The sequence below is a fragment of the Alexandromys fortis genome, unplaced genomic scaffold (assembly GCF_014885135.2).
Source record: "Alexandromys fortis isolate MF-2015 unplaced genomic scaffold, M_Fortis_MF-2015_v1.1 scaffold_36, whole genome shotgun sequence".
Taxonomy (NCBI): Eukaryota; Metazoa; Chordata; class Mammalia; order Rodentia; family Cricetidae; genus Alexandromys; species Alexandromys fortis.
The window spans coordinates 10,353,372-10,372,916 of NW_026067915.1; the positions used below are offsets into that span (position 1 = coordinate 10,353,372).

The 19,545-nt window shown below is 51.6% G+C and overlaps 1 protein-coding gene across 3 annotated transcripts; it reads left to right on the forward strand.

Annotated features, from left to right (window-relative positions):
- Positions 1–4,110: 4,110 nt before the first annotated feature.
- On the forward strand, positions 4,111–18,127 carry Cspg5 (chondroitin sulfate proteoglycan 5). 3 transcript variants are annotated; one of them, XM_050139673.1, is made up of 6 exons: positions 4,111–4,381; positions 4,992–6,099; positions 9,115–9,303; positions 11,298–11,454; positions 17,647–17,778; positions 17,946–18,127. In XM_050139673.1, exons 1-6 carry the CDS (start codon positions 4,285–4,287, stop codon positions 17,961–17,963), a joined length of 1,701 nt encoding a protein of 566 aa, XP_049995630.1. In that variant the 5' UTR covers positions 4,111–4,284; the 3' UTR covers positions 17,964–18,127. The 3 variants fall into 3 exon arrangements, with proteins under 3 accessions (XP_049995630.1, XP_049995631.1, XP_049995632.1); XM_050139674.1 differs by having other exon boundaries at positions 4,112–4,381; positions 17,647–18,127; XM_050139675.1 differs by having other exon boundaries at positions 4,118–4,381; positions 11,298–11,373; positions 17,647–18,127.
- The last annotated feature ends 1,418 nt before the right edge of the window (positions 18,128–19,545 follow it).

Here is a 19,545-nt window from a genome sequence, read left to right on the forward strand (position 1 = left end):
AACTGAGTGGCCTATAATTTTCTGTATAATATTCTAATTCCAATCCCCAAGATTTGGCGTCTGGTGTGCTTCATGTCATAGCCTAGAGGACCACCCTCTATTAATCCCAGAAGTCATGTCTGTCATAAAGGGCAGAGGCAGGTGGATGGCTTTGAAGCCCTTAAGAGCTACATAGTGAGGTGGGGAAGGGCTTTGATCCTGAACTTGAAGCAGATTTCTCAGGCAAGTGGGCAGTAAAGAATGACTAAATGGAGCTGGATGTAGTGGTGTCCACCTTCAATACCAGCACTCGGTAGGCAGAGGCAGATCGATCTGTAGAATTCGAGGACGGCCAGACCAGGGTGGGAGAGGGGAAATTTAGTGAGCCAATTACAATTCTTGCTCCAGGACTAGCATGCCCTGTTCTGACCCCTGGGGAAACTAGGGGTTAAAAGGTCCTGGTCTGGTTGCTGTGTGGAAGTTGGAGGTGTCCTTACTACTTATACTCCCAGAAGCTTTTGCATGCTCTTACAGCTTCATGGAGAGCAGCCATATCCCAGCACTGGCAGTAGCTTCACCCTTAAGAGGAGAAATCGCTACCCTAAAATACCTATAACTTAACAATGTAGTGTCCACAACCTGTAGGCATCTTACAGGAAAAAAAAAAAAAATGCCTCCAACTCTGGTTGCCTAACAGCCTATCTTTTTATGTGCTCTACCCAATGAAGCAGTTGTGGGGTCAAAAGTAGCACTTGGAGATTGTGACAGGCTGATGTCTGTCTGTCTTGGCCTTCACACAAACTTCCAGTAGCCATCTGGATTGTAGCATTTCTTATTCAATGTCTGCTCACTTTTACAGTTAGAATATTCTGGATAGTCTGAATCCAGTCCCCAGGACATGGCGTCTGGTGTGCTTTGTGTGCTATCCAGAGGGCCCTCATGTATGACAGAATAGCCTTCAACTTCTGATCCTCCTGCCTCTGTCCCCTGTGTACCACTGCATCCAGCTCTGGGTCGTCTTATTTGGCTGTATCCACAGGGTCCATGAGAAGAACTAGTCACCTGCGGGGACAGCAGATCTCTTCTGCGCTCTAGTTGGTTACTTTGGCTTTCTCACAACTGGCCTGGCTTTGGAGTTAGTTACTAAATTCAGAAGCCCTTTCCAACTGATGACAAGCCATTGCCCCGCAGATGATCACCTGCTTCTGAGAGGAGAACAACTCCAACATGAAGTTATATCAACACAAAGGCCCTTCCCTTTCTACCAGGAATGGTGTGAGTAGGTCTGTTGGAGTAGCTCATTATCCACCCACACATAAGTTTGTCCCCAAATCTGGTCATTCTGTTGTGGTTACTAATAGCATAGCAGCCTCACATAGTGACATGCTTGTAATCCCAGAATTTGGAGGGAGGAGCAGGACGATTAGGAATTTAAGGCTGTCCTCAGTTCTGTATTCAGTTTGAGGCCAACCTGGGCTGTGAGAGATAATGTGTCAAGGGGCTGTAGGACATAACATTGAATACCAGATGACAGTGGAAGGTTGGGCTGGGCTGGAGACCGGGCTTCTGCATCCTGAACTCTTGTGATATTTAAGGAAGGAAATGGGGGTCTAGAGAAGTGTCTCAGGTTAAAAGCACTTTGCTCTTACAGAGCATCCACATGGTGACTCCAGTTCCATGGCATCTGATGTCCTCTTCTGTGTTCCTGGATACCAGGTACGGGTGTGGTGCACATACATGTATATGCAGGCAAAAACCCATGTACACACAAATGAATCTTTAAAGGGTGAAATGAAAAGTGTCCATATTCCAATGAATATAGTTTTTAAAAAGAAAAGTCAAAATTTCAGTGTGCTGCTGTTTATACTGAGGATTTAAAGTCAAGCTGATGTTCTCTGTCCAGACCAAACTGTGCCTGGTCCAGGATAATGGGAGCAGTGGCAGCAGCTCCCATATGAAGCCAGCGTCTTTCTATTCCATTCATGAGGATGTGTGCAGCAGTCATGGCAGCGGTCCTTGTGGCTTGGCTTTGTTGGCAAGTTCCAAAACCCAGTAGGAAACAGGCACGCAGAACGATGTGAATGGGCGTGATGGACGCTGTCTCCAGTGCTTCATCATCTGGTTCTTTAGCTTCCTCAGCCTTCACACACACACATGCCAGACCCTGTCCCACTGCAGTCTGCTGACTCCATGGTCAGGCAGATATGGTGCTAAATCTTACCTTTCTCACCACAGACCACTCCCTGAACGAGTTTTTTCTCATTCGATTTATACGCATTGCCTAGTTACTCTGTTCTCAGGGCTAGGCAGGATCATAATGTCAGCAGTTGGTTTTTAAGTCACAAACTGGTGCTAGATAACTAGCGCACTGACCGCACTTTGCTTTCGTGCTGGGTTCAACTCCAGCAACACACAGTTGAACTAAGTGAGAGCAGGGTTTATCTCCAGGGAAGGGAGAAGACAGTTAAGATATTTCACATGTTGTACCATATGCTTGTTTTACTGATCAAAAAACCAGAATTTAAAAGGATAGTTAAACAAAATATGTTAAAGATGGGAAGCAAGCAAGGGTAGATAGAGGGATTTGATTAGTTGGTTCTAGGCAGGGATTGCAGGCTCGAGCTACCATTACCAGCAAACACAATTATTTTGTGGTACTAGGAATTGAACCTAAAGTCTGTTAGACAGGTGCTATCCCTAACCCTGGTGTTTTACTGTGAGAAAAGACTATTGTGACCATGCCTAGACAAGAAGGGATGTACACATAGACTTGCTCCAGAACAAGGATGTAAGTACCTCCACCAACATCCACGTTTGACAACTACCAGCCATGAACGGAAGACAAAAGCAGCTCCCGCTTGACTGGAACTCCAGACTCAAGGAGCTGGGACAGATGTGGCTGGTTGCCACTCCATAGATGCCATATATGGGCCCTACAGAGCCTACCTCCAGTCCAGGAACTGATAAGGATATAAGGGCCTAACTGCTTGAACAGGACGTGTAGGCCTCACAGAAGGCAGGGTAATAGGAAATCGAGTTTTTCTAGCACCAAGTTTGCCACCCTGGAGGCTGGGGAAATAGGCTGCAGCCATGATTGTGATGGGAGAAAAAGTGTTCAACAAAGGCAACACCACTAGGAGATTCGTGTGAGAGATAAATGATGGCCTGTCCTTGGTCATACTTGGTATCTGACAGAGATAAGAGCGTCTACACCAGCGTCACCCCATGTCCTTGGGCTGAGCTGAATATAATCATTTAGGTTGATAATAAGACATCAAGAAGTAGGCCATTTGGAGGCGAGGACTACTAGATGTCTAAGTCATAGCTCTGCCTCCCCTATCCCAGTAATCAGTGAACCCGGGTTAGGTGCCACATCCTATGTGCACCTGTCAGTGAGCGAGACCTTGATCTAACCAGGAACCTGGGTTTGGGTACTACAGTCACCTGGGGAAGTAGGAAAGGACTCAAAGGCCACCCTGGATTTAGAGAAGGCAAGGCGAAGTCAAAGTAATGGGAGGTTCTCACCCCTTGCCCGAATAATACGTTGGCAAGATCTAAACTAATGGCTTTGGCTGTGGACGGATTAGGTCTGATCCGATTAGAGCCTAGGCCGTCGTATTCGCCTCCTAGCCAGGTTCTGTCGACGTTCGCCCTGCTCTCGTGAAGACTCAGAGACCGACCGGAGAACCTTGCCTGCCCAGAACACCGGGTTGGCGCAGAAAACCGAGAGTCGGTGCTCCGGGCCCCGCCGCTATCCACACGGGGGGCGCGGGCTTCCGCCCCCCGCGGCCCTTCCGAGCCCCGCCCCGAGCCTGCGGGTGTCTGAGCCCGCGACGTCCCCGCCTCCCTGCGCGCGCGTGGCGGGTGGGTTCCTCGGAGGTCCGCGGCCGAGCGCGCTCAGCACCGGGAGCGCAGGCCCCGCAGGCCGGCCCTGCGGGCTCCCGCCCGTGCACCTGTCGGCTTCCCCTGCGGCTCCGCTGCCGCCCCCCGCGCGTCCCGTGCCAGAGGGGTCTGCCTGTCCCCCCGACCAGGAGGACCGAGAGGGGCCGGCGTCAACGCGACGTGCAGCGGGGCGGGCGGAGTGGGGGCGGCGCCGAGCGCGGCAGCGGCAAGCGGCCGCGGCGGCGCGGGAGGCGGGGAGGCGCGGCGCGCGGAGGACAGCGGCTGACGGCGGCATGCGGCGCCTCATGCTGCCCACCGTGGGCTGAGGCGGCCGCAGACGGGCGGCAGGCGCGGCGGCCGGGCAAGCCGAGGGTGCAGCCAAGCCGCGCGCACCGCGCACAGCGGCCGGGGCTGCTCCGCACGATGGGCCGAGCTGGAGGCGGGGGCCCGAGTCGGGGGCCGCCGCCAGCGCTGCTGCTTCTGGGGGCCACGCTGGTCTTCACCGCTGGCGCCTTACCGGGTAGGTACCCACCGCGACCCCAGCCAGCCCTCGCACCCCACCCCTGCCAGGGCTCTCGCTGGCTGCCTTCAGGTCCAGGTGGAGTCCCCAAGCCGTGACAAGGGGGCGGGGCACCGTCTGGCCTGCAGCGGGGGACCTGGGCGGGAAAGGGGCGCGGGAGGAGGAGAGGACCTGTGGGGGGGGGGGGCGGGGACACAGGCCAGCGGGGAGCAGGCGGCAGCCAGGGAGGAGACGACAGGGTGGGCTAGAGTGGGGGTGGGGTCTTGAGGTAGAGGCGGGGTCTTGCACAGGGGCGGGGCCCGAGTGAGATTTGTGGGCGGGGTTTGTGGGCGGGGCGGGGTCCCTAAGATGAGGCTAGGACGAGCCAGAGTTGGTGGACTACCCTGACCTCGCCTCTCAGACTGCGGGCGTTGTCTGGGGCGGGAAACCACAGGCCAGGTGTATTTCCCCGGCTTGGGAGGTAGCCTCGGGGGCGGGCCTTAGAAGTGGGGCGTGGCCTTGGAAACCGAAGGCGTGTCCCAGGGCGGACCCTGGTCTACAGGGTCTCTCAGAGCCCTCTCACCCCCACACGCCACCTTAACACCCTGCCCCCTCTCCCTCCCTCCCACAGCACGCGAAGCAGGCAGCGCGATCGAGGCTGAAGAGCTGGTGAGGAGCGGCCTTGCATGGGAACCGCGTGCCAATGACACGCGGGAGGAAGCCGGCCTGCCAGCAGCTGGGGAGGATGAGACCTCGTGGACAGCGCCCGGCCGTGAGCTGGCTGCGGTGGGCCGTGGGGTCGGGACAGAGGAGGAGGCATCAGCTGCAGTGACTGGCATTGCCTGGCTGGAGACAGATAGCCCAGGCCTGGGTGGAGTGACTGCAGATACTGGCAGTGGCGACGCCCAGACCCTCCCAGCTACACTCCAAGCTCCTGTTGAGGCCCTTGGGTCATCTACAATGCCTCCTGCCACCCCTGAGGCTACTGAAGCCAGTGGACCTCCCTCCCCCACTACCCATGATAAGACTAGCCCAGTCTCTGAACTCCCTAAGGAGAAGCCCTTGGAGGTTTGGCTTAACCTGGGAGGCAGCACACCTGAGCCTCAAGGGCCAGAGCCCACTCATGCCCTTGGAGGCCATCTAGAGACCCATCCAACCTCAGATATAATTGACATCGACTACTTTGAAGGGTTGGATAGTGAGGGTCATGGTGCAGACGTGGGCAGCTTCCCAGGGTCACCAGGAGCCTCAGACAGTCACCCTGACACCGAAGGAGAGACTCCTTCCTGGAGCCTGCTTGACTTATATGATGACTTCACCCCCTTTGACGAGTCTGATTTCTACCCCACCACGTCCTTCTATGATGATCTGGAAGAGGAGGAAGAGGAAGAGGATGATGACAAGGATGCAGTAGGAGCTGGAGACCTAGAAGATGAGAATGTCCTCCTCCTGCCCTCCCAGAAGCCTGGTGTGGGGCCTGGGACAGGACAGCCCACCAGCCGGTGGCATGCTGTCCCTCCACAGCATACTCTGGGGATGGTCCCTGGCAGCAGCATCTCTCTCAGGCCACGCCCAGGAGATCCTGGCAGGGACCTGGCCTCAGGTGGAAATGGCACAGAGTGCCGTGTTGGCTTTGTCAAGCACAACGGTTCCTGCCGGTCCGTGTGTGACCTTTTCCCCAGTTACTGTCACAATGGCGGCCAGTGCTACCTGGTGGAGAACATAGGGGCTTTCTGCAGGTAAGGGAGTGGCAGGTGTTCCGGGGCTGGGAAAGTCTGAGCAGCGTAGGTGGGGCAGCCTCAGCAAAGGAGAGGACTTCCCAGAGGAGGGACACTCACGGGACTCCTAACATGTTGAGTAGACACCTGTAACCTCAACACTGGGGAGGCCGAGGCAGGAAAATTGTGAATTTGAAGCCAACATGGCCTACATACCTCCCGCCCCCCTAAAAAAAAAAAGCTACTTATGATCTTGCCATCAAGACAAAGTCCTCAGAAGTAATATTTCATAAATCCTCTAAGCACTGGGCCCAGCCACTCAACCTTAAAGGGAAAGTGAAGGGGTTTCTCCAAGAGCTTAGGAAAGTAGCCATTCTCGTAGATGAAGCATGCCTGCAACCCTTCTGGGAAGTTAAGATGGCTGCCCGTGCTCCTGCCAAGCTGTGTTTGGCCCGAGAGAGCCGGGTTCCTCTGAAGGAGGCACAGGTGTGGACAGTTAGAGTACAGCCCTAGGGCAGTGCCTCGAGCAGCCGCACACATGGGTGGAGTCCAGCTGAATCTTCTCCCTGGCCTGTGGATGTTCTTGATTTGGGGTGGTGGCTTGCTTCCATTGGTGACTGCCTTTTGTGGGATAGTAAGTGCATAAAGTTTTCAAAAAGAGTTTAGATGTCCCCAATCCCACACCTCATCAGGAGTTTCCCAGTCACCTCACCTCTGGGAATGCCTGATGGGAAACCGTTCCCAGTGGAAGGATCGTGCAGTCGAGGGTGGGCTGGGCAGTTCTTTAAGTGGAGAGCTGCAGTCTTCTTCTTGCCAGACCTCTGACGAGCATTCTGATCTCCACATAGCTCTTGTTTTCATTTTAAATTTATTTTGAAATAGGGTTTCCCTGTATAGCCCTGGCTGTCCTGGAACTCACTCTGTAGACCAGGCTGGCCTCGAACTCACAGAGATCCACCTGCCTCTGCCTCCCAAGTGCTGGGGTTTAGGTGGACACCCCCATGCTCAGCCCTTCCTTGCTGTTTTTAAAAGACAAGGTCTTCTGTAGACCAGGCTGGCCTTGAACTCTGTGCAGCCAAGGCTAGCCTTGATTTCCTGAAGTGCTAGAATCACGTGCCTGAGCCATACCCAGATGTGGCTCTCTGTTAAATGTTTCAGCGTTTCTTTTCCTTCCTTTGTTCTTATGCATTTAAGTTTTGACTGTAGCGCCTTGGCATTGCAGCTCGAGTTCCAGTTCTGATGTCATTTCCTAGATGGTCACGCACTAGGATCATCCACGCAGGATGTGACTACACGGTTCTGGTTGGAGTTGTCCAACCATTCCCAAGAGTAATTTCCTTGATCAAAATTTTATGGTGGTGGAGGAACATAGTAACCAGTGACTGTAATCCTAGCACTTGCAAGGCAGAGATGGAGGAACATAGTAACCAGTGACTGTAATCCTAGCACTTGCAAGGCAGGGACAAAAGAAACAAGAGTTCAAGGCTAGCCTCAGCTACATAGTGAGTTTGAAGCCACCCTGGGCTCAGTGAGATCCTGACTCAAAAAAGAAAGAGAAGAAATTGAGGGGTATTGTAAAGAATTTACCAGTTAAAGACCACCAAAAGTGTAGAAGACCCTGTGAGCTTGTTCTGTCTTTAGTCTGGGGAACTATAAGGGATGTTTTCAGGCTGGGGACAGCAGAGTCTCTGCAAAATCATCTTTCATCCTACTGGGGGCCTGACATTTTTACCTTCAAAGTGAGCTTCCCACCACTGTGGGAAGTCTGGAGCTCTGGCCGCCTTTGGAGAACTGTGAAAGTGCCCAGAACTCCTGGTCCTCTCGGAGAATTCTCCAGTAAGAGAAAGATTGTCCTCCTGGCTAGTCTGCATGGCTGTTTTCCCCACAGGAGGGCTTCCACATGGCCTACACCGATGCCCTCTTGCTTAGCTTCTGGTCCAAGATCACACCCAGACTGCTACTCAGGCTCCCGCTTCCGCTCTGCACACCCAGGCCTGGCGGCTGCTTGCACACTGTTTTACATTCCACTCACAGGAGACTGCCGAGTCTTTCCTTGCAGTCTGCAGCATGCCTTTGTCTCCGTTACCCTGACCCGCTGCAGGGAAAGGCTTTGAACTATGGCAGAACTTTTCTAGAACACTGGGTGAGAGGACCCCCACACAGAGGGGTCTGCATCCCCTGGCAGCCTTAAACAGATCTTCTGTACCTCCCTTTGCCGGGAGATTCTGCTGGAACACAGAAATCCATTACTAGGCACATTTCCCCACCCTGTTCTGGATGTGAAGGAGCCACTTTGCTGGGGCATCATTCCATCTCTGTACCCCTTTTTCTAGTCTGTCATTCACCCGAGGTTCATGTCCTCCCTCCTTTGCCTGCCTCTATATCCTTCCACATCTTTCCTCTTTGAAGCAGCCTGGTTCCCATGGAAACAGCAATGTCATTGGAAGAGTTGGAGCCTGGGAATGTCCCCAAGGGCAGGAGAAAGTCACTCAACAAAAGGATGAAAACCCACCCCGAGGGATTGATTCTCACTATTCTGGCAGGATAGTTCCCACAGTGCTAAGAAGCTTTAGGGGCAGAACCTGTGGGGCTGCAGGGGTAAGAAGAGAATATCCACCCATCTCTGTGTGTCTGTCTGCTCCTTAGTTCTCAGTGTCATGTGACCTGGATGGGCTAGAGGCTGCCGTGTGCAAGGCAGGTCCCAGTATTTCACCTTGAGTCACAGCAGCCGTCTTTCGTCCAGAGCCAGGACAGGCAGAATTCTGGGAATCCCTGCAAGGCAAAAGTCCAAGATTCTCTTCTCTCCTGTCACTTAACAATTGTGTAGCTCAAAGATTCCCTTCAGTTTCTCTGCTCTGCTCACCTCGCTTCTATCACAGGCTTTGGAACACCTGGCTCGTGTCATAGAACAGCTGCATCTGCTCAGACTGGGGCTGCTGCAGTTCTATAGCCTCCTCAGAGCAGACTGTTGAGTGTTGGCTTCAGAGGAGGGCTGTAGCTGTGGCTAAGACTGCTTCCTGCCCTGTGTCCTTGTAGGTGTAACACTCAGGACTACATCTGGCACAAGGGCATGCGCTGTGAGTCCATCATCACCGACTTCCAGGTGATGTGCGTGGCTGTGGGCTCGGCTGCTCTGGTGCTGCTCCTCCTGTTCATGATGACTGTGTTCTTTGCCAAGAAGCTCTATCTGCTCAAGACTGAGAATACCAAGCTGCGAAGGACCAAGTAAGTGTGTACCCGGCAGCCTTTGTCGGCCAGAGGCACCCAGCCCCAGCTGAGGCTGTTCCCAGGAGGGTCTCTGGCACCAGTCCCCTAGCCCATTGGCTCAGGCTAAAAGTCCACCCAAGTTTATCTGTTCATACGTAAAATGTACCGGCTGGAGCCCTGGGCCTACACACCTATCAACCCACATTCCAGCATCCGAATCCCAGGAAAGAGTGCTAAAGAGAGGGCTTCTAGCATGCACCACGTCCCTCAATAAATGATTGCACTCACTCTGCCCACCCTGCCTGCACCTGCTTCTCTGCTCTTTGACACCCAGTGGTCAGCAAAAAGATTTTGCTCACAAATCAGTATGGAGTCACTTCAGCCCCTTCAAACCTGCTGTCATTTAGTATCAGCTTCTCCTCAGTGGATGCTGTGGAGAGAGATGTTACTGCCACACCGCATTACCTTTGAAAAGCTCGCCTTTTAGGTTAGGGAGTTAGCTCAGTTGACAGGATGCTGGTCTCCAATGCTCAGAGCTACCATTGATCCCTTTCACCATGCGGATGGGGTGTATCCCAGCACTTGGGAAATGTAGAAGCTAGAGGATCAGAAATCCAAGGTCATCCTCAGCTACCCAGGAAGGTCGAAGCCAGTCTGAGCTACGCGAGACCCAAATAAGATAAAGGCTCACCCCTGAAAGCATGAGCTGTGTGTTAGTCTCTAGGTCACTTCACGCTCATCTTTTGACAGTGTGTGAGAGCCTACAGTAGCCTCTCTGCTCCCTGTCCACCTCCACCCTTTAGGTGTGATCTGCTTTACTCTTGAGAAGTTATGCCTATTTTGCATACATATATTCAGGCTCGTGCACACTGGCGCACATACACACACGCAAATGCTGGTCAACCCCTGTTCCCAATGCAGTAGAATTTAGCAGTGATGAGGGTTGGAGTTAGCACTTGTGTAGTTTACGGACCACACAGGAATGCAGGATCTCGTTTTGGCTGTGCCTCTGAGAGTTGACCCACATTTACCATGAAACCCATCGCTTGAACATTCAAACGTGACCTTATGCACTAGGAAAAGAGCTCTCTGATCACTAAGCAAAATAAAAATCCTTTTCAAAGTGTCCGGGAAGTCTCAAAAGAAGACGAGCCACTGGCTTCCTCCAGACCCAAGAGGCAGTTTTTGTAGCACTGGCCTTTCATCTCTCCCCGTACCAATCCCACTGGCCTGAGACTCCCTCCAGAGACTATGGCCGAAGGACTTTCCCTGGGTCCTGGGAAAAAGACAAAACCCCATCTGTTGCTCCTGTGCAGACAACGGCAGCCCCGTGACCTTCCAGCTAACCGCCCTGGGGCTGAAAGGGCCCCTCCTCCATTGTCCCTGTGCATTGAGGCAGGGACATAAATCTGTGCCCATGAGCACTCCAGAGGGACACAAGCCAGGACCCTTGACTCTTCGTTCCATGGCTAGACTAAAGCAATGGTGTGCAGGGAGCAGGGACATGGGGCTGCTTCGGTGGGGGCAGCTGTTGATGGCGGGTGCCTGAGAAGGGGAATCACTGCTCTGAGGGTACCGTGTGCACTCACCCCTGCAGATACTGCCGACATTTATTGATTCTAAGATACATATTTCTTCTCACATATTAGCATCTCTGAAATTGGATTGTGTCTACAGTTGCTGGCATCGTACAATTGCTGTTGGCCAGATGGCTGTCTTGATGCAGTTGTAATTGCCTGGCGTGCACAAACACGGTCATAGTTGTTCATATCGTTGGCAGTTCTTTCAAAGTCCCAGTGCGCTACGTCAAATATAAAAATCCCAGAGGATAAGAAAGTATTGGATTGGTTTAAGTGGCTGAAGTTTGTTCCCAGTGGCAGGTCAGGTCCTGGTGCGCCTTACTCTATTGATGGTGTAATACGGTATTTGACGGTGAAGCCGAGGCATTGCTGCTACTACTGCAGAGTGCCTCAATCTCTTGACTTTCTCCCTTCTCCCTTCTGTCCTTCCAGCAAATTCCGGACCCCATCTGAACTCCACAACGATAACTTCTCCCTCTCCACCATTGCTGAGGGCTCTCATCCAAATGTAAGGAAACTTTGCGACACTCCCTGTGTCTCCTCCCCCCATGCCCGTGCCTTGGCTCACTATGATAGCGTTGTCTGTCAGGTAACTGGTCTTCTTCACATCCCCCCTTTGCATGCCTCTGCCCCTGGCCGGTCCCCCTACCCTGGCTCAGAGTAGGAAGTCTCCAACTGCTTTGAAGTCATCTTAGGGCAACCCAGTGGGGCAGGGAAGGTGGGTATCACTTCTCAGGCAGGCCAGGTTATAGGTGCTGGAATCTTCTAGAATGGCTTATGATTTAATCTTCACCTGTGCTTTACTTTAGAAGCCGATCATTGTCTTTTACCTTGCATTGCTGGGAATTTCCTGGTGGTCCCTGAAGCAAACGGTGACTGCCCCTTGGCATATGTCACTATGTCCCTGACTAGCATTGAGTTTCTAGTGGATTCTCCTTTTCCCATCTCCCAATTCCTGGAATTGTAAGCATGAGCCACCACCATGACTGACATTTTTGGGGGGTTGGGGGGAGCTAGAGTTGAGACAGGGTCTCATGTAGCACAAGCTGTCCTTCAACTTGCTATGTAGTCAACAATGGGTTTGAACTCCTGATCCTCCCACCTCTGTCTCCTAAATGTTGTGATTACAGGAGTGTACCCCTGCCTGGCTAGCAATTCTGTTTTCAGTCGAAGCCCAACAGTAAAATAGGTCACTGTAGGCCATATTCTGAAGACACAGGCTAATTGGCCAGGCTGAACAGTGTAGTGCTGGGTACTATCAGAGAACTTTAAAAGTAAAGTGGGAACCATCCGGACCAAATCCGAGGGCTGTGCACCTGGTGCAGGCTCCATGCCTCCAGATGAGCGCGTTTGTGTAGAGACCAGTTACAGGTGCGGGAACTACCCAAGGTGCTCGCCTGAGCCATGGCTTTGAAGCAGAGGTTTGAAAAGTTTTGTGGTTAGGCTTTGGGGAGTCAGGGCTCCTTGCTCTTTAGTGGTCTAGACCCATTCTGTCCAGAGACCCCTCCAATAAGTTAGGAATGTTTCTATCTGAAGCTCACCGTGCTGCCTCAGCACTGGGGAACTGAGGCAGGGGGGTTGTTAGGAGTTCAGTCAGTAGTTGAGACTTTGTCTGGAAAAGAGAGAGACCAACTTGGAGTACGTATTAAGATCCTGTCTCAATAAACAAACAACAATGGGCCTGGAAAGATGGCTTAGCCTGTGAAGTACGTTCAGTCAGGGTTATGATCAATAGAGGATGATAGTGTGGGCAGGCTCTCTCTGCTCCTCTATTCGACCTGCCATCTTGTATGATGGTGCAGCAGATGTGACCAATATGGAGTTGCTCTGGCCTAACAGTGCAGATGCCCTCAGGAAGGTTTGCTTCTGGCAGCTTCACAGTTACTGACTCCTTTCCCCTCTGAGAGGGACGGTGAGGGGACAGCTCCTCCTAGAACTGCGTGTCTGCATGAGTCTGCGCAAGACTGGTTCTTGGCTGAGCTCTGTGGAGAGGTCATGTTGAGACCCAGCTCTGGAAACAGAGCAGAGAGCAGGTCAGCTGCCTTGGACCTGCCTAAGAAGGGCGGTGGGCCTGGCTGACACAGCAGTTGGCCAGCCCTCAGGGAAGCGGCAGGACCAAGCCATTGACGTCTCCTGGCTCCACCGTCCAGGGAGTCTCTTACATGCTCATGCACACCGTGTACACACACACACACACACACACACGCACACACACACACCGTCCTCCTCCCCTGGGCTTGCATCTTGCATCAGGAGCATCTTCTTTCTGTGTGTGTTGGGTGCATGCCTGTCATCTCACTGCGCAGGTCAAGAGGATAGCACGAGGGAGCCAGTTCTCTCCTCCAACCATGTGAGGTCCAGGGATCAGATGCAGCTCGGGCTCGGCAGCAACCATCACCCACAGAGCCACCTCACAAGCCTGGTTTTACAGAGTTTACTAAAGGGCTATTTCTGTTCTAGAAAGAGTGAGTTGATCATCTTCCTACTGTTGCCATAAACTCTGTGTGTCATACTCTAAAAAGATTTCAAAATTTAAGATCTCTGCTGCTTTGGGCAGCGTCAGTTCCCAGTGTCTCCCTTTCCTTTGTCTGCTTCTCTGAACTAAGGTGAGGGTCCCCTGTGCCACAGGCTCAGTCTGTGTGGCTGCGCGGTGCTCCTGAAGGCGATCATTGGGGAGGAGGTTGGAGAACATGTCGGGTGGTCCAGGTGGACAGTTTGAATGACGTCACCTGAAAGCCCTCAGCTGCCCTGTTCCTTAGCAGTCTAATTGAGGGGGACGGCTGGGTCCTCTGAAGGTCTGAGGGGTTCCCCAGAGTTCTGCTCATCTGCTCATCCGTTTTTCCTCATGATCCCCCTTAGCACTTTGCTCCTCCTTACATCTCTCCTGCTTTCCAGACTGCACTTGCGCTGTGCGGTGATGCACAGCCTGCTGCCCTTTCCCTAGAGGTTTGCATCTGGACCTGTGCGGGCCCAGGCTGAGTCCACTTACCCGTGGGCATAGAGTGCCCATATGGCTGGGGGGAGGCCTGGGAATAGGGGATCCACAGCGGTTCTTGGGATGTGTGCCAAGTGTCTGTCCCGTTCCCTCATGGCCAGGTACATCTGCCAAGTCAAAGGCAGACGGCCCATTTGCTGTGGCTTCTGTGACCTTGGGCTTAGCAGGATCAGCTCTGGAAGAGACAGTTGGACTGAAGGAAACCCACCTTGGTTTAACCCCCCCCCTCCCCCCTTCTCTTTGCAGGATGTTTATAGCTTATTCCAGATCCCTGTTTGGGTGCCTCTGTTCCTTACTCTCGGGATCTGCTTCTCTCACACGGTAGCCCGGAAGGCAGTTTTCTCTGTAGCTCAGACTGAGTTTGAATTTGCCATCCTCCTACCCCAGCCCTCCAAGCAACTGGGATCAATCAGAGGCTTGAGTCACCAGCATTGGCTGGCAGTCCCTGAGCCCTTGGGGGGGAGGGGGCTTCCCCACCTTTGTGATGTTAGAGCTCTCTAAGTCACCCATTGCTCCTTTCCCTCTTTGTCCCCTGGAGAGCCTGTGATGAGTCTGAGAGGGTCTGTCGAGGAACCTGAAACCAGGTTCTTAGAGAGGAGAGGTGACTGTCAGCTTTACTGTGCTTTTCTTGGCTTTTTAGGCTAACCTACCATTTTTGGAGGGGTGGGCATCGAGGGAGAGTCTCTTGCATTCTGAGCAAGCACTCTACCAACTGAGTGATATCTCCTGCCCCTATCTTGAACTTACAAAGTGGCTAGAGCAAGAATGAGCCATTTTGTGGTGGGACATACCTGTAATTTGAATACTTGGAAAGGCTGAGGCAGAAGAATCATGAGGTCAGCCTGGGCTACATAGCTACAAGACCTATCTCAAAAACTGAAAAATAAGTAGACAAGCAAAGTAAGGATTGTTTTCAGGAAGCTAAGCGTGATGTGATTCTGGAATCTGAAAGGTAAAAATAAGACTATTAGAAGCTTAAGTTCATCCTAGCTAAATTAAGTTCAAAACCAGTTTGGATTTCATGAGACCCTGTCTCAAAAACAAACAGGGTTACCAAGATGTCTCAGCAAGTATAGGTGCTTGCCACCAAGCCTGATGACCTGAGTTTGATCCCTGGAATCCTTATGGTAGAAAGAGAGAACTAACTCCCATAGGTTGCCCTCTGACCTCCACGTGAGCGCCATGGCACCCCCCACACATAGTACCAATAATTAACTTTAAACAAATGGGAACTAGAGAGATGGCTCGGGAGTTAGGAGCCTGCTGCACAATCCAGTGAACTGGAGTTCCAAGCCCTGTGCTCCATTGCAAGCTGGGCTGTTCATGCACACCTACAATCCCAGCTCCAAGGTAGGCAGAGGCAGGAGAATGGCTGGGACTCGCTGGCTTCCAGATTAGCTGAGAAAAACGAGAGCCTGGCTTCGGCCCCTGCCTCCAAAGAATAGATGGAAAATAATAAATGAGTGCCCTGGTGCCTTCTCTGCCCATCACAGACATGCGACACATGTGTGCATACACTCACACGCAAACATGCGACACGTGTGCATACACTCAGACATGCTGCACATGTGTGCATTACTCACACAGACACGTGTGTGCATACACTCACACAGACACATGCTGCACATGTGTGCATTACTCACAGACACATGTGGCACATGTGCATACACTCATGCATGCTGCACATGTGTGCATACACTCACAGACATGCTGCTCGTGTGTGCATACACTCACACAGACATGCGGCACATGTGTGCATACACTCACACAGACATGCGGCACATGTGTGCATACACTCACAGACATGCTGCTCATGTGTGCATATACTCACACAGACATGCTGCACATGTGTGCATATACTCACACAGACATGCTGCACATGTGTGCATACACTCACACAGACATGCGACACATGTGTGCATAAACTCACAGACACATACAGATAGCTAAGTATTGTTTAAAAACTAATATGGGGTGATAGTAATTGCCTCCAATTCTAGCACTGAGGAAGCAGAGGCAAAGGTAGGAGGATCTCTGTGAGTTTGAGACCAGTCTGGTTGGCATAGTGAGTTCCAGGACAGCCAGGGCCTCAGTGAGACTCTATCTCAAAACAAAAAAGAAATCCCCAGGGAGGTGGTGGCATGCACCTCTAATCCCAGTACTTTAATCCCAGAGAAACCCTGTCTCAAAAAACCCAACCAACCAGATAAATAAATAAAGGTATCTAATGAGATGAGCATATTCTCCCTTTGAAAAGTTTAGATGCATGTGCATGTGTGTGTTCTTGTGCACCACCTGCTTGCTTGCCTGGTGCCCAAGGAGGGTAGAGAGTGTGGGAGCCTCTGGAACTGGAGTGATGTGGTGCTGGGAACTGAATCTGGGTCCTCTGGAAGCAACCGGAGGGCTCTTAACCACGGAACTGCCTCTCCAGCCCCATCTCCACCCTTCTTGATGAGCATGAGCCTGTCTTTTAGCAACAATGTGGGCACTTACAATGGCTGTTTGGGGCTTCAGAGACAGTGGTGCTGAGAAATCACACTGACAGTCATCAGTGGTCTTTATGGGAAAGAAAGGAGCAGGTGTTGCCATGGCAGCCCTCTGAGAACTTACAGTGTGGAGTTGGAGGCTTGTGCGGGTGTGGGGGCTTCCTGTAATGGGCCAATGCAGCTAAGGTTAGGTGCCTATTCTGGGCACAGATGTACCCCAAAGTGACTTCTGAACCCTCATCTTAAATATGGGCCAACACAGAATGTGGGAGGCACCCAAGGTGGCTGGATTTACCAGGGCTTGGGTTGAGCAAGCCCCTTCTAAGTTAGTGTCTGAGGCCAATGCAATTTTTAACCTCTAGTTGGCTATGTGGAGAAGTCATACGAAGCCATAGTCTGGTGTGTCCCACTGGGGATATTGACTGACAAGCCATTTTCTCTCACAGGGGCTTTTGGTGAGAACACTTACCCACAAGAGACTTTGGATCCTTGGCCCAGTATTAAAAGGACCCGTTTCTTGGTCTGGAGAGATGATAGTTCAGGATTTGAGAACACTTGCTGCCCTTACAGAAGACTCAAGTTCGATTCCCTAGCGCCCACATCAGGCAGCTCACAACTGCCATTGACTCCAGCTTTAGGGGACCCTGAGCCCTCTGGCTTCCGCAGCTGCCTGTGCTCAGGCACACATACCCACACAGAGATAAACACACATACACATAACCAAAAATAATAATAAAATCTATCTTTTCTGGGAAAATCTTTACAGAAGAAATGGCCAGTTATGGCAGTGCATGCCTTTAATCCCAGCACTCGGATATTTGAGTTCAAGGCTAGTTTGGTTTACATAATGAGTTCCAGGCCAGTCAGGACTATTTTGTAAGTCCCTGCCCATAAACAAACAAATAAATAAATAGACCAGTTTTTTTCCTCATCTCTCTTTGTGAGAAAAGATGAATGGCCTGAAGTAAAATTCTCATAATCTGATTACTTGTGTCTACCTGCCTGTTTGTTTTTGAGACAGAATTCACACAGTACAGGCTGGTCTTGAACTTGTTATATGGCCAAGGCTAGCTCTGGATTCCCTCTCCTCCCGCCTCCGCCTCCCTAGTGCTGAGGTGACCTTCATGAGGGTGACTTTCCTCCCCTGCTGCTCGCCAGACCCTCAGGCCCAGCTCACTTTATTCCAGTCTGGCGAGCTGGGCTCTGCTCTTAGCCAACTCGGAAAACCTGCTGTGATCGCTTTGGTCCTTCTACCTGCTGTCTTCCTTCCCAGTAAACCCCCAACTTTCTCCTCTTCTAGGATGACCCCAGTGCTCCCCACAAAATCCAGGAAGCTCTCAAGTCCTGCCTGAAGGAGGAAGAGTCCTTTAACATCCAGAACTCCATGTCACCCAAACTTGAGGGTGGCAAAGGTGACCAAGCTGACTTGGAGGTGAACTGTCTCCAGAATAACTTAACCTGAAACTGAGCGAGAGGAGAGGAGAGGGGGGTGGGGGAGGGAAGGACCATTGTCTCCTCTTGTACACAGTTGGCTTCTCGTAACCACTTGTTAGGCTTTTCTTTTTCTGATCTCATGGCATGCTCTGATGTGTTTTGTAGGAGGGGAAAAACACTTAAAAATAAGCAAAGAAACTGAGCAGGATTGCATAGAAGATTGGATCGTTTTGTCTGTGCTGTCTGTGCGTTGCTTCTGCAGCTGGGGTTTCTAAACCTCGCTGTTACTCAACTGACTTTTTTTTTGTACTTTGACCCACCTTTTTTTGGAATACCAGTTTAAAAAAATCAAGGTTCTTGAAATAAAACTTTTTAAAAAGTTTGTCCACTTTCTTAGTGTCATGGTGTCCTCTGCCTGCTCATTGTTCTTCCCTCCCTCATGAAAGGTGTATATCTACACATGTTTGAAATTGGGCTGGAGAGATTCACAGAGGGCCAGCGACGCACACGCACACACACGCACGCACACACGCACATGTGCACACGTTTTAAAAAAGGCTCACCAGCCATCTGTAATTCAGGTTCCATGGTACCGGACGCCCTCTTCTGGCCTCTTGCAGCATCAGGCATGTTTATGGTGCACGTGCATGCATGCAAACACAATGCTTACACACATAAAATAAATACTCTTTTTTTTTAATTTAATATTTTAAATCTTGGTAATGGCGACATATCATCTCAGGCTGCCCTAGTAAACAGGACAGATCATGCATTTTTTCACAGTTCTGGGGATGAAGGTGTCAGAAGGATTGGTTTCTACGGAGGCCTTCTTTTTCCTTTCCTACAACTCTGCCCTCTGCATCCTCACTGGGCCATCTTGAGAAACCTGCATGGGAAGAGGGTGTAGTGCAGGCCCATCCTCGAAGCCAAACAGCCCCCATCTCAGGGAGTCCAGCTGCGACCAGTAGGAAGGGATGCCCGCAGCTGGTCCCCTTGACTCTACACCCGGAATAGAGAGGCTTTCTCTTGCCCGCTGTATGCAGCTCTGCTCTAATTGCACACAGCCTCAGGGAGGGGCTAGAGTATATATGGAGGTGGGGGTTCCATCCATGCCAGTGTGTGGGAAAGTCACCATTCCTGCTGGGTAAAACCTCCCATGTCTCCCCTTTGTTACTCCAGTGAGTAACCTATGCTCTGTAGGTAAGCCCCAAAACCTCAGCGGGTTCCCAAAGTGAACTTTGAAGGGACTGTGCCTTGGCTTGTCTTTGGGGTCTTGGAAGGATAGACATTGCTTACAGCCCCCACCACGGAATTTTAGCAACAGAGGGAAATGTCATTCATATCTTTGGGGTTTGTTTTTGAGGTAGGGTGTCAGAAACCTCCTAGAGCTGACTTTTAACTCCTGATCTTCCCTCCTCTGCCTCCCAAGTGCTGGGATTGCACACGTGTCTGACCACACCTGGCTCTTCCTGTTCTTTTAAGGACAGGTTCAGCTGGAGCAGGGTTCTCTGTGAACACGGTATCTATCCCTAACTAGCCCTTCAAAGGCCCTTTCTCCAGCTACTGTTGCTTTGGAGGTTGAGGATCAACATACGGCCTTTTTTAGGGGGGAGCACAATTTGATCCATAATTCTTGTCTTATCTACTGTTAAAGACCAGGTATGGCCAGGCATAGCAACACACACCTGTAATCCTAGCACTCAGGAGACAGAACCAGGTGGATCTCTGTGAGTTCCAGGCCAGAGTGGTCTACATAGTGCATTCC

Excerpts from the sequence above, each read along its gene's own strand:
- Cspg5 (XM_050139674.1), top strand. The coding sequence starts at position 4,285 with ATGGGCCGAGCTGGAGGCGGGGGCCCGAGTCGGGGGCCGCCGCCAGCG. Across the intron at positions 4,382-4,991 it reads CACCGCTGGCGCCTTACCGG|CACGCGAAGCAGGCAGCGCG; the intron begins GTAGGTACCCAC and ends TCCCTCCCACAG. Across the intron at positions 11,455-17,646 it reads ATGATAGCGTTGTCTGTCAG|GATGACCCCAGTGCTCCCCA; the intron begins GTAACTGGTCTT and ends CTCCTCTTCTAG.